General features: G+C 46.8%; 1 protein-coding gene across 1 annotated transcript; it reads right to left on the bottom strand.

Annotated features, from left to right (window-relative positions):
* Positions 1–4,146: 4,146 nt before the first annotated feature.
* MC2R (melanocortin 2 receptor) lies at positions 4,147–12,852 on the bottom strand. Its single transcript, XM_025365566.1, has 2 exons — positions 12,800–12,852; positions 4,147–5,622 (listed from the first exon to the last, which is right to left on the bottom strand). Exon 2 carries the CDS (start codon positions 5,509–5,511, stop codon positions 4,603–4,605), a length of 909 nt encoding a protein of 302 aa, XP_025221351.1. The 5' UTR covers positions 5,512–5,622; positions 12,800–12,852; the 3' UTR covers positions 4,147–4,602.
* Positions 12,853–14,431: the final 1,579 nt, after the last annotated feature.

Genomic DNA, 14,431 nt, shown 5'->3' with positions numbered 1-14,431 from the left:
GCTTTTTTATAATATTGATCTCTAAGCGATACTTCTTATGTTTACTTGAAGGTATCACAAATAACGATGGTCTATTGATGGGGACTGTGTGCTGAGTATTGTGCTAAGTGCTTACACTGTTATTTTATTTAGATGTAGCATATTGGATGTATTAACTCATTTAGAGAAAAGGAATTTGAGGCTAACAGAAGTTAAATTACACATCAAAAATTACTGGAACTAGTAGGTAGCAGAACCTGGACATGAATGCAAATCTATCTGATGCTTGTCTGTAAGCCAATGAAATATGTGAATCTTCCTGAAAACGTCATAACTTCAATATAATTTAATTAATAAGTAATTTAAAAAACCCAAACAGTTCTATCTAGAATGAGAATACATGGCATATTTAAAATACATCTTCAAAATCCTTTTTTTATACGACTATAATAAAATTTAAAAGTGTTGAAAAAAATGAAAAGCATTAAATGAAATTATTAAATAATGTTAAGAAGCCATAATCCTTATGCTCACTGACAGCCATATGTTGTTACTTAATCTGCCTTGATTCTGAGAAATTCAGAGAAATCCCAGCACCTCTCAAAGGACAAATATGGCAGCTCTTACCCTCACATCCTAAAGGTCTCCCTACAGACTGGCATTTTCATTAATATGTTCCTTGAAAAGCCAGGTCTCAGGATAGAGGCAAGGAAATTATCTGCCTTTAAATTACACACTATGGAATCTTTGGTGGTTTATGGAACAGACTTGCTTATTTGGAAATTAAGAACATAATCTCTAAGGTTCCTAATAATCCTGTGATTCTATAAACCTAAATGTTTTAGTTGAAAACCTAGAGTGTCATGGTCACTGAAGATCAAAAGGGACCAAATTTAAGCTGGGCACAGTGGCTCAAGCCTGTAATACCAGAGCTTTGGGAGGCCGAGGTAGGAGGACTGATTGAGCCCTGGAGTCTGAGGCTGCAGTGAGCTGTGATTGCACCACAGCACTCCAGCCTGGGTGACAGAGTAAGACCCTGTCTTTAAAAAAAAAAAAAAAAAAGGGAGAGACAGAGACCAATTTTGAGCGGATATTTGATAAAGAAAACCAGAATTTTCAATCATGAAAAACTGAGGACAGGGTCTCACTTTCGTATGTTAAGTCTGATAGTTCCTCACGCATGTTTTAAGAGACATTCAGGAATAAGCTGAAGAATCAGACATCAGTGAGAGTGAAGAGCGGGCCAGTGAAGAGACCTTCAAACTTCGTATTCAGAGATCCCGTGACTATGTTTCATTTCAGCTTAATTTAGCTTAATTCATTCAGCTTAATTCTTACAAAGAGAAGCAATTATATCTTCTATATTGTATTCTGACATTTGCATCTTCCCCACTAACTGTTTCTTGGTTTACTTTTTGCTGCAACAGGTGGACGGGAAATAACATCCCTGTTTAGGTAAGAGAGACAGGGACAGTCCTTTGAGATTATGTTAACAGTGGGACTTAATTACTGAATATCAAGCAGCAAGATCAGTAGAGGCGGAAATTAATTTCCTGGCAGCTTATTTTTACCACCAATCTTAAGTGTGCCTATGAACTAAACAAACTTTATGCACCCACCAAAAAACTTGGTTTTAAAAATGTGCTTTCAAGTAAGTTTGTGCTGGATTACATTTTGTAGCAGCGAAATAGTAAATGATAATTTTTGAAGCTATGAGAATCTTGGTAGAGCAAAGAGATGATTGGTTCATGTTAGCAGTGGGGTGTTTAGGTCAAAATGCAAAGATGATTGTAAACCAGGACCGTAAGTACGAAGCAATGCAATGTTTTCTCGGGCAACATTTTTATCCTATTTGAGAATTACTACCCCCCGCTGGGGAGTGACAGGTGCCATAGCAGAGAGGCAGACAGCGATGAGGACTGAGCTGGCCACGTCCCTGCTGCCTGCTTTCCTAACAGGAAAGGAGACTCTTCGTTTCCTTCAAACCACAGTGAATCAGTGCCCCTTGCAGAGGCCCAGGCAACCGCACAAGCAGGAATGCAGCTCTAACCCATGCTCTTCTCGCCATAGCTCAACACACGTGTGACTGCAGGGGCAGCTGCGGTGTTTGCTGAACTTCTCTTGTCTGTCCATGATCGGATGGGAAAATGAGGAGAGTAAGAGGAAACATCCTTCCTTTTTATTAGACAGGGCTCAGAATTACTGTCAGCTTAAGTCCACATCCTGAACATTTTCAGCTATCTGCTCCAAGGCTAGGTCATCAATAAAGTGAACATTCACAGTATCCACACAGCAGTTTAAAAACTGGGTAATTTGATAAAAGAATTAAGTCCTCATGGGAAAAGTCTGAACCTTGTTGGTCTTCCTTACATAAATATGTGCAGTTTGGTGGTGCTTTCGTTTGGAATTCTATATGAAGTTAGAGGTAGAAAATCTTAGTTTTCTCAATAACTCTGAGCCCTGAAGCTTCTGTTCTGATGGGAATATAGCAGAAGACCTAGAATTGAAAATGTCTAGCATTGAAAGTTCTCTGAATTAGCACTCAGACTTCATTTTTGTTTTATACACGATTAGACTAGCCACCTTCATTTTGTTTCTTAGATTAAATGCAACAAATCGAAGGCAGTGAGAGGTGAGGTTTCTCCGTGATTTTCCTTCTGACAACAGTCACATGCACAGCAGAGAGCAAGAGCAAAGCTGTTGACAAAGGCAGAATTTTCTAGGCAGAGCAGTTTGGGACTATTTATGACAGAGGTTAAGTGGCATTGCTTACCTCTGTGGTGTCACAGAGCAGTGCAGCATCAAAGAAAGGTTACCTCTTATTGAGAATATGCACTTTAATCACATAAAATATGCTATACATTACTTTTCAATGGTAGAAATAACACTTTTAAACATTAGTTCTAGGGTTGTGCTTTAGATTTCATGGAAAATTAACTTATGTATATCTCATATATTAATAAACACAGGTTAGTATTAGAGTAACATAGTCCATTTTGCAGGGGAAGGATCAAATAGGGAAGGATTTCCACAGAACAGAGGACAAGCAGGTGCACGTCTCACCTCCGTCTGTGGCACAGGCCATGCGGAAGCGTGCCTGCCACTGTCCTCACTTGACTCCAGCTGCCTCCTTTGCTTCTGAAGTTCTTGTCCTTGCCACGTCTAATATCAAACCCATCACCAAACGGTTGGTCCTGCGTGTGGCTGTCTTCTCCCCTCAGCAGCTCTGGGAAACTCTCCTGAGGGCAAAGCGTTGCCTCTTCTGGAAGATACCATCCACCGTGTAGACCCTGAGGCTGGTGTCCTCTGAAGCCCTACTGCTGTCCTCTGTCCCTTTCACCCTTCACCCCCTTCAGGTCACCCTCCAACTTAGCGGGGACTTACAATCAGAATGTGCTTCTCCTTTAAGCTGATTCTTAGCTATTAAAAATGAATGAACTCGCAAATTATGTTTCTTTCATTCCTCCTGGGGCTGCCACTCTACCATAGCTGGCGTCTTGGCTGGTGGGAGGCTGACACTTCCCAGCGACCGGGTCTGCTTTCACACGCGTCTGCAGAAGGACATGGTGTCGCTTCCCTCCGGTCTTTGGCTCGGGGCTCTAATAACAGCACTGTCACTTGAAGTCTTGTTTTGGTTTTGGTTTTCCCCATAGTCCAAAAGCATGGGGAAAATACACACACACACACTCTCTCTCTCTCTCTCTCTTTCTTAAAATACACATTGGGGCTCTTTCCTTGTACTTCTACATTTGAACAAACACACGTCGTTTGGTTATAGCTTCTTCAAATAGTGGCAATTTTCATCTGGCCCTTATGTATTCCCACATAGGAACTAAATGGATTAAATTTTCATTTCTTCCTTTGAAACGTAGGCTCATAAAGCATGAGGAAATGTAACAGGAAAGGGTTTTAAGGCCAGCGGGATACTGAGTGACAAAGAAGACTAACAGAGAAGGTTCATTTGTTATTGGAAACTCGAAGCTGGTTACTTGACATTTATAGTTTATACTCAGCCCACTTTCAGAAACTGAGGTGGCTTCACTACATCAGGCTAACAGGGAGAAGGAGGAAGGCGGAGATTCCACATGGCTGTGGGAGACAGACAAATCCAGCTGCAGCAATGTGTTCCTCCCAATGTGTTACTGACTTACAAAGACCCTGCGGCTTCTGCCTGGAGTTGCATGCCCAGGTGCTTTAACTTCTGGAAATTGGCTGCAATGGCCTCCACCCCAGAACTGGCGTACTAGATGTCCACAGGAAAGCAACCCTTTGCCTTAGCCCAAAGCCCTTGAGTTTTTGTTGCCGTTTTTATTAGGTTGGTGCAAAAGTAATTGCAATTTTTGGTCATTGAAAGTAACGGCAAAAACCTTAATTACTTTTGCACCAACCTAATACTTTGTATTCTATCCTTCTTTTACTACATTGTTTTATCTCTCCAGTTACAAAGTTAAAAAGTCGCCCCTACAGTAAGACTGTTCACACAGAACCTAGCTATCAGAAGCACTAGCTGGTGGGATCATCCTTGCATCCATCAGGGAAGGAAGGCCAGTCAGGAGCGCTGGCATTTGTTGGAATGTTACATTATTCTGTCACTTGGCAACGTTATTCCCATGGATTCTAAACTCAGGGATCAGTCCTGCTAGCAGTACTGCTGCAGAAAACCATCTTTGTGAACGCGTCCCTGAGCTCTGGGCTCCGGAAGGCGTATATGAAGGGGTCAATGACGGCATTGCACATGATCAACATGCCGTTCACCTGGAAGAGGGACATGTAGCAGGCGCAGTAGGGGTTACTTGGGCAGAATGTCATTAAGAGGACATGAAGGACAAAGGGGGCCCAGCAGAAGATGAAGACCCCGAGCAGGATGGTCAGTGTGATGGCCCCTTTCATGTTGGTTCTGGGGAGGGTGGAGATCTTCCTGGTGTGGGAGCGAGCCAGCAGGAACATGTGCACGTAGAGGCACAGGATGAAGACCAGCATCAGCGGGAACAGCGACGTGAAGGTGATCACTGTGGGCACATGATGGGAGAAGATCACCATGGCGATGCCACTCGCCGTGCAGAACGTCCAGATGACCGCAAGCACCACCACAGTGCGGCGCATGGTCACGATGCTGTGGTACCGCAGCGCGTGGAAGATGGTGATGTAGCGGTCGGCGGCAATCACAGACAGGCTGAAGATGGACCCGAGCAGGGAGAGGACAAACAGGGAGTCGATGATGTCATCAGCTGTGGTTTCGAAACTGCCACGCGGCTTGAGATAGCCCATGTTTCTCAATATGATCAGGATATTTTCCAAGATCTTATACAGGCTGCCCAGCATATCAGATATGGCCAAGCTACAGATGAAAAAGTACATGGGTGCCTGGAGATTCTTATTCTTGAACACAGCCAGCAGGACGATCAGATTCTCCAAAACTCCAACAATGGAAATTGTGAAGAATATCTCCTCCGGCAAAACCACACGAGGACAGTCGGAATTATCTCCTGCTGTGGCATTGATGTTTTCGTGCGAGTTGATAATGTGCTTCATTGCTCCTGCTTGTTACTTGGACTTGACTTCACGGAAAACTTGATTGATTCTTCAGGATCTTTTCTTCCTTGTAGCACTTGCTGGAGATCTAAGTTAAAATCTCCAAATCACCTAAAAGAGGGTACACAGAACTATTAGTTGCAAAGTACACTAGAAAATAAAAACCAGCCACACTTGCTTAAGGAAACTCCATTCCCTCCATAAAATACAAAGAAATCAGTACATTAGAAAGAGCCTGCACACGTATGTTTATTGCAGCACTAGTGACAATAGCAAAGATATGGAATCAACCAAAGTGTTCATCAGTGGGTGAATGGATAAAGAAAATGTGGTTCATATACACCAGCTATAAAAGAGAATAAGGTCATGTCTTTTGCAGCAACATGGATGGAAATGGAGGTCATTATCAAAGTGAAATAACTCAGAAACAGAAAGTCAAATACTGCGTGTTCTCACTTACCTGTGGGAGCTAAATAATGCATACACGTGGATGTAGAGTGTGGAACGGGCATTGGAGACTCGGAAGGGTGGGAGGGGGTAGGTGATGAGAAATTACCTCATGGGTAACATGTATGTTATTCAGATGATGGACACACTAAAAGCTCAGGCTTCAGCACTACACAGTATATCCATGTAACAAAATGGCACTTTTGTACCCCTTACATTTATAAAAACATATATATAAAGTGTTGTAATTTAGGTAAAATAGTATACTGGGCCCTCATCTTAAGCACTTTGTGAGAAACAGCATTAGTGGAATTTTGAGCCAAGAGATGACAGCAAAGATTATTCTTTGCAGGGCCACTTTCCCCCCCATCCTTCTCGTGAACACACGTGGATGTGGGATGAACAGATGAATAGCAATGGTGCCCTTGATGAGCAAAGAGGTAAAGCAAGGAAAGGTCCACGTGGGAACTGGAGAGCCCACAGCTGCCTTCTCTGACTGGGAGTCGGTGACCGGGCTCGGCGGACTCAGGAGATGTTTAGGTTCATTCCTTCTCACTGCTCCTCTCCCTGGGTCACTGCCTGACCCCACAGCCTGTGGGATAATGGCAAAGGTGCCGCTGTATCATTCCCACAGATGACTATGGAATGCACGTCACCACTTGTGTTTCAAAGGGGGAGCTCCTGGACTGGCATTTCTGGAGACTTACTTTTGGTGTCTCTGGGGGGAAGGTGGACTGCAGCAGTGCAACAGTGGGGAAAGCCAGCACCACCTGGCGAGGAAAAGATACTTCCCGGGCAGGACAGATTTGAGAGCACAACCTGTGATCCGAAGTCCATGGGGAGCCCCTCACAGCCTCACTCTACGGACTTGTCTGGAGAGGAACTAATTCCCTTGGAAAGGATTGGGTCAGAGGTCAAGTGTTCAGAAGGAGGTTTGTGGGTTTGGTGGACGCAGAAGGAGGGGGTTGACAGGGTGTGGCTGCTGCTAGGGTTCTGCCTGGAACGGCCAATTTACCCCGTTTGCCTGAAACATGGGCAGGGTTTAAAACCTGGAAGTCCTGCATCCCAGGAACCACCTCAGTCCCAGGCAGATAGGGATGAGTCACCTTCTTGCCTCCTGCCCAGGCCCGGGGAAGCCTGTGTGCTGTGTCCCATCTGCTGGGGAAGCCTCAGGGATGGGAGGGGAAGCCTGGGGATGGGAGGGGAAGCCTCGGGGTTGGGAGGGGAAGCCTCGGGGATGGGAGGGGGAGCCTGGGGATGGGAGGGGGAGCCTGGGGATGTGAGGGGAAGCCTCGGGGATGGGAGGGGCCTGTGGTGGTTGATGTTCATGTATCAGCCTGACAGAGCTTCAGGATACCAGGTATGTCGTGAGATAGTGTTCTGGGTGTGTCTCAGGGTGTTTCTGGGTGAGATGCACATTTGAACAGGTGACTGAGTAAAGCAGAGGCCCTCCGGGATGTGGGTGGGCCTTGACCAATCAGCAGAAGGCCTGAGGAGAACAGAACTGCTCCTCGAGAACTAGGGGGCTCCTCCTGCCTGACTGCCTGATGGAGACACTGGCCTTTTCCTGCCTTCGGACTAGCACAGAAGTGTGAGCTCCTCTTAGGTCTCATGTCTGTTGGCTTTCAGACCAGAACACACCATCTGCTCCCCTGGGTCTCCAGCTTGCTGGGTGTAGAGCTCGGGACTGCGCACCCGTATAACTGTGTGTGCCAATTCCTTATAATAAATCTCTTTATGTCTCTACCCATCTCCTGTTGTTTCTTTTCCTCTGCAGAATCCTGGTTAATACAGGGCCCAACACCTGTGGCCAGCATGGGCCATGTATGGAGACTCTGCTGGGACAGATACCCCCCATCTTATAAGTCCATTAAATGTAATCAGAATTAGCATATATTTCCAATTTCAGATGCATTTGATGGTAAAATTCATAAAAAAAGAGAAATATTGAAAGTGGTTGTAATTTTTTTTTAGAAACAGGTGGTTTAGGAATCCAGCTTCAGTTGCTGTGCATTGCTGACCTGCAGCTGCCAATCCTACAAATCCATGGGGAACCCTGAATTTGGACAGACATACAGTGTGCTCATGGAGTCCCTTCAAAAGGCCACCAATCAAGCATTGCTGCTGCACATTTGTGGATGCTGCCAAGCTGGTGGTGGGGGCTGCAGGTGGTGTGTGGCCCCATTCTTGGTTGAACGGACAGTGACGTGAATTGGTGGCCTTTATGAGTGCTCAGCATGCACTGGGCACTGCCTAATACTCCACATGCATTCAATCACTCAACCGCCAGAGGAAGCTACCCCAGAGAGGTTGGGCAACTGCCCAAACCACAGTCTGGAGAGGACACAGCAGGGCCCGCCTTGTGACCACCGTGTCACACCCCTTTCACATGTGGCAAGGGTGATAACAACAGATGCAAGAGACCAGACACAGCACCCCCTACTCCAACGCAAACTGCAATAAAATTGACACCAGTCATTTTCCTCTCGACTTGGCCTTTCTCAATGCCAAGTAGGATTTGTAAATTCTGCTGCGTGGCTATGCTCCTATTGTTCCTGCTTGGAGACTGCCCATAGAACACACTAAATGACAACTAGAAGAAGCAAAACTCACTCCTTTTAAACTTCACAAAGGCCCCCTGTGAGGTGGCATCAATGACCCAAATACTTCAACAATGTCTTTGGCTTAAAGAACTTGGATGGGGGTCTGCACCTGCCATGTGTCTGGCTCTCACTCATTCAAAGCTGTCTGCTGTCCTCTCCCACTTGCTCTTTTGTGTCTTGATTTCTTCACTGCACACAACACAGGTCTAGAGTCCTTCCAGGGTTTGTGGTTTGCTGGGCAATAAATGTTCACCCTTCAATTCCACGCTGCTTTCCTCTGTCCGTACCCTATTGAAACTTGTCTCAAGCTCCTGGGCTCAAGCCATCCTCCCACTTTAGCTTCCCAAGGCACTGGGGATTACAGATATGAACCATCCCACCTGTCAGAGTGATCTTTAAATCTCATTCTTTCTTATGTTATTGGAACCTCTGGAGTTAACTCCTGGCCTGAAGACCAAGCTCCATCACCTTGAGCTCGCAGTAAACAAGATCTTAGAAGGCTCTAACTCTGCGGTCCTCCCCAGAGGACCCCATGGGGTGGTGAATGAGAAAGGAGAAAAGAGGCAAGTTTTTCATAGCTTTAGAATCTGTACCCAGAAAGAAACTTGGTGGAGTCACTTGCCTGAAGGCGTAGGTCTTGGCAGGCAGAGCAGACAATTGGGGCAGTTACAATTGTCCAAGGGACTACAAGGAAAAGCGAAACCGACTTTTGTTTTACGGCTGGGAGGGGCACACAAGTCATCAGAGTTAACAGCATCACAGGGCACAAGAACGTGGCCCCAGATACTCAAATGCGGCCCCAAATGTGGCTCACTCTGTTAGATGCTCTTTGGAAAGTCCAGGGAGCATGGGCAACTCTAAAGTGAGATTTTTATATCAATTACCATCTTTGACCAAAAAAAAATATATATATAATTTTTATATTTTTTAAAGTCTCCAAAGGTAAGGAGAAGGGTCTATTATGTGTTAAATTCTCGTTATGTGCCAGCTGGTCCTGCGTCCTGTGCTGTGCCTGGTGGGTCTCATTTTAATCCTCTTGATGACAACACGAGGGAGTCCTGTTCTCTCTGACTCACCCCTGAGGAGTCGAGGCCGAGAGACCAGCAGACCGGTCTAAAGTCCCATAGGCTTTGCGTTGCGCAGCTGGGATTTAAATCAAGACCTGTTTGGCTCCAAAAATGATTAATCTTAGCATTTCCATGAATAGTCATTTGATAAGAAAGTTTTAATGGCTTTAGTAAAAATGAATACAAAATAACTTAACAATCTTAAACCTCTGTATCTGACCAAATCAGGATGGTTTTCCTGACTCTTTCTGAGATTTTTAACGAGATTCAGGGAACAGAAAGACCCGCAGTCTCCACCTGTGGTTTAGGAAGGGCGTTAGTGCTGCAGACAGCCTTTGAGCAGCAGCGTCCTGGGGCCCACGGGCTGTGTTTTGGGTTCCGTGGATCTTGCTGAAGCCTCTGCGCTGCTGGGCGTTTTCTTCAGTTGCTCTTCTGGAGAAGAGCTGGGGAAGGAGGACTGAGTGACTGAGTGACGTTTACCAGAGGCGTTCGGGCTTTTCTAGAGGGCAGTCCTGTAGCCCAGGCTTTGGAGAGAGCCAGCGGAGGACCGTGCTCCTGAGCTCTGGGTGCTGGGGGTGGGAGCCGTCCTGCAGCTGGGGCTGACCTGCACGTGTCGGGGTGAGGTTCTGGGACCAGCTCTGAGTGAATCAGGAGCTCTTTTCGGCGTCCCAGCTTCTGTGCTGCTTTTTTCCCTTGTTTTCACTAGATGCATTTAAGATTTTTGTGTCACTCTTTGAATAGGTTCTACAGCCCAATACACTTGCGTCTGTGTGTCTGTATGTGTGGCTATGTATGAACAGTACAAAGGCTCCCTCCCCACGCTGCATCCATCGGCCCCATCGCCACCTTCAGATCCCCGGTCTCCTTCTGGAATTTCTGCATGCGCACACCAGCAAACGTGAAGATGCATGCCCACCTCCCTGCACAGCCCACCCGGACCACCACCTTCCACCCGCTCACCTCTCCCGTCCTCCGAGCTCCACTGCTCGTGTCAGGCTTCCTGCACGGCGGCCTCCTGCCTGTGCGACCCACTCAGACCTTTCCCGGCCATGGCTGTGACGCTCACACAAACACAAACACTCGCCGCCCCCCAGCTTTTGACGCTGGGACGCCTAGTAGGTTAACTTAGTCTCCATAATTTGCCCGTGTTGTTTTCCCACCGAGTCAGGCTCTGCGTGTTACCCATGCTGCTAGCATAGTGCTTGGCACACACTTATTTTGAGTTGAGAACTTACTTTAAAACCGTCTTTCAAATTTTTGTACCCTGGCAGCTCATAGCCAGAGAACAGAGAAGTTAAGACTTTAAGGCTCCACCACTCTATAAGGCCACTGGGTGGGGTCCGTGTTCTCTCTCCCTGGGCCTGGACACGTCCTTCCTCGACACGTCCTTCCTCACTTCTCACACTCAGCACCGTGTCCTTGCCCAAGTACAGACTCTCCTCCACGGCCCCTCCTCCCAAGGGGGCCCAGGATCACTGCCCAACTATGCGCCTGTAGCTCTTTGTTCTTATTTCGACAATGGCAATTATTCTACAATTATTCTACGATTATTCACATGAAAAGCCTGCAGATGGATCTGAGTTCCTTAGGATAAGACCTGCCCTGAGCATGTCTAAGTCTGGCCCCTGCAGACAACCTGGCCCACAGCAATTGTATTTGCATAATGAAGGCAAGGAGTGTGGCTTACACAGACATGAAAGCTCTCATTAAAATTTATTAGACACTAAGGATTCCATAGGAAACATACCTGGGATCATTAACAAGGTGAAGAATAGGATTTTTTTTTTTTAAGATGTCTTAAGTTGCTCTGAGGCAGTGACAGGGCAATTTGCTGCTGAGCAAAAACCTCCTCTGCCAGAGATTCAGGCTCCACTGAGAAGTCAGGGCGGCTTTGGAACCGTCTACCCCATTACCCTGGTCCATGCCCTCCTCCTCTGCCGCCGCCTAAGCGGGGTCCCAAAGGCAGGGTGAGGGCGCCCGTGTCCCTGCTCCCACAGCTCCCTGTGTGTGTCCTGTCGTGAGCTAGTGTGAAGTGTTGTCTCAGCGTGCTGTGTCCTCAGCCTCGGGGCTCCAGGAGGCTCCACTCTGACTTAGGCCTGCAACAAGGCCCAGCACATAAGGGTTCAGTACCGCTTGATCCAGGCATGAATGTGTGAGCAGAGCCTGTGACCACCGCTTCACTCCCACTCCGGGGATGGGGGGGAGAGGGGATATGAGGGGTGCTCCTCCTTCTGATCTGCTCAAGGCTATACTCTCAGCATCCCTTTGTACCCCTTTCCCATTCCTATCCCTTTGGGGCTTTTTGCATGTGTGTGTGTGTGTTTACAAGTGTGTGCACATGTATGTGTGTATGTGTGTGCATGAGTGTGTGTGTGTAAGTGAAGAATGGGGACAGTTATCTGAAGGCAGCTTAGATAAACTGAAATATGAAGAAGAGTTGTTTAATCGAAAGCCTGGGCCTCCTTTCTAGGTAACATGTGCCCCCGACAGAGCCAGCCAAGGGAAGGTGTGAGCCCCTCACGATGGTGGTGACTGCACGCTTCCGGGGTCAAACACTTTGCAGGAGTATGTGATACTCAGTATACTTTTAGTTATTGTTCACGCTGCACCCCATGTTGCTGCCTAGGAAGGTGGAGGACGACTGAGCTAGTGGTTGAGAAAGGCACAGAAAGTGTGTGTGCATCTCCCAGAACTGTAACGTCACACGTGTGGGTGGTGGAGTTGCTTAAACACCAATGCCTCAGGTGCAGGAAGCCGCTGCATGCCCACGTCTTTGTGGCACTAAAACCCCCACACTCTTACACCTAGAAAAGCTCATCAGGTGAACGGGTGAACGCCAGAAGCAATAATAGAAGCATGAGTTGTTTCACCCCTAATTCTATTAGGAAAAAATTGGCTGTAGTCCTTGAATAGAGCTCAGTGACAATTTGAAGAGTACTGGAGAAGCTAATAAATTCATTAATAGGGAAGATTGTTTTAGCTAGATGAAAAGGTAATAGTTTAATTAGAAAAATAATAAACTCCGTTAGGAAGGATGAAAACCCGTAATTAAAAAGAGGAGCTATTAGGAGGAATTCCGAATAGTACCTCTTCTCAGATTTGTTCCTAGCTGCTCTATTCATGGTCCAGAAGCACTCAACAAGCTGAGGAATTAGTGGAAAATGTACTTACCTTTGGCTCTGAAGCTGGAAGCTTCTGGGCAAAATGAACGAGAAGGAATGAGCTCTGAGCGAAAAGCAAGCAAGCGGACCTTGGCCCAGGAAGGGCCGGAACACATGCATCACCGGAGACAGTTAGATTGTTATCATTACCTTGAGTAAATGTCATCCCACATGAACTGCGCATTTCTGGTAATGTGAAGTTCGAGAAATGGAAAGACACAGGCAGATGAAGATGTAATTTCCATGAGCTCAGCTAGTCAAGGTTGCTTCCATTGTTTACAACAATATTTCCAGCAGATTATGGAATTGTCATCTTGCTCTTTTTAAATGCCACGTTAGAGTTGCATTTAGTTCTAAAAGGAACAAAGGAATTAAATAAATCGGGTTTTTGAGGAAACGGTTTTGGAAGAATTTGTTTTAAAACTTCTAGCAAACTTCTCGAGATCTCTTGCAAACATTTGGCTCGTTAGTCTCATTAAGAAGCCACAAGCCCCATTATCCATATTTCACAAGACTAAACAATGAGAGCGAGAGAACTGTGTGCTCAAGTGCACATATGACGCATGGGTCCAGACACGAAAAAACCCTGTGTTCTGCCAATGCTTCTCTGTTCAAAACCTTCACAGAAACCGCCGTAGATAAGAGCCATCATTCAAAGCAGACTTCTTCTGTGTTAGGGTGCAATGCTGTGTGCTTTCTGCCTGCCAGGGCCTGCAGGGAAGGGCTACTGTTGGTGTCAGTCACAGCAACAGGAATGTTGAAGTGTGGATTTGGGCCAAGTTTCCGGATGGTCCTGGGTTTTTGGGGCTGGGGCCAAACCAGTGGCTGTTTCTGAAATGTGAGCTTCCACCCCAAGCCAAAAAGTGTTCACACGTGGGTGGTCTGGAGAAGACCGAAGTGAGAGGCCTGAGTTGAATTTGCCAGGCAGGTAAACACAATTTTATAAAGTGGCTTTCCCTGGCCTGTCACTGAGGCAAAGCGTGTTGTCCCCAGGAACTCACGGACCCTCGGTCATCCCAGACTTTGGCGGTTTCTGAGTAGCTGTCTGCCCCTGCACCATGCCCTGCAGCTCAAACCTGGCATCCCACAGACTTCTTTCCCCTCCTGAGTCATGTAGTTGAGATAACAGAGAAAAGCAAGGCATTGCCTTCAGAAAGCTACTGTATTATCTGGAAAAGCAGAGACAACTTGTCCTTAGCGCTTGTACTTGTACTTGCAGAAGCAGAGGTCGTTTGTCAGAGATCTGTGGATCTGATTAGCTGATTGGGAAAGCCCATCCGGTGGCCAGCCCCAGGGAGTGGGACATCAGGCAGGCTGCCGACGGTGGGAGCAGTGTCTGGAGGAGGCGAGCCTTGGCCAGTCCTCGGTGTGGGACCTGGGCCACTCTGACTGACTGGGAGGGACCGAGAGACTTCCAGCAGGAGGAAGGTGGCCTAGGGGTTGGCTAAGCCCTGCAAAGAGAGTAGCTATTGCTATTTTAGTTCTTCCATTCTGGGGACTCATCTCTCTCCAATTTTTAGGAAAAAGGGGGCAAAAGTCTCTTAGAAGGAGCAGAGTAGAAATGACAAAGGGTTTAGAGCCAGAAGACATGGGGTCAGAGTTCGGACGGCCAGGCCTCTAGGACTGCATTGCCTCGTGTAAA

The sequence above is a fragment of the Theropithecus gelada genome, chromosome 18, assembly GCF_003255815.1.
Source record: "Theropithecus gelada isolate Dixy chromosome 18, Tgel_1.0, whole genome shotgun sequence".
Classification (NCBI taxonomy): Eukaryota; Metazoa; Chordata; class Mammalia; order Primates; family Cercopithecidae; genus Theropithecus; species Theropithecus gelada.
The sequence above is the reverse complement of the archived record's forward strand: the minus strand, read 5'-3'. Positions and strand labels throughout refer to the sequence as shown.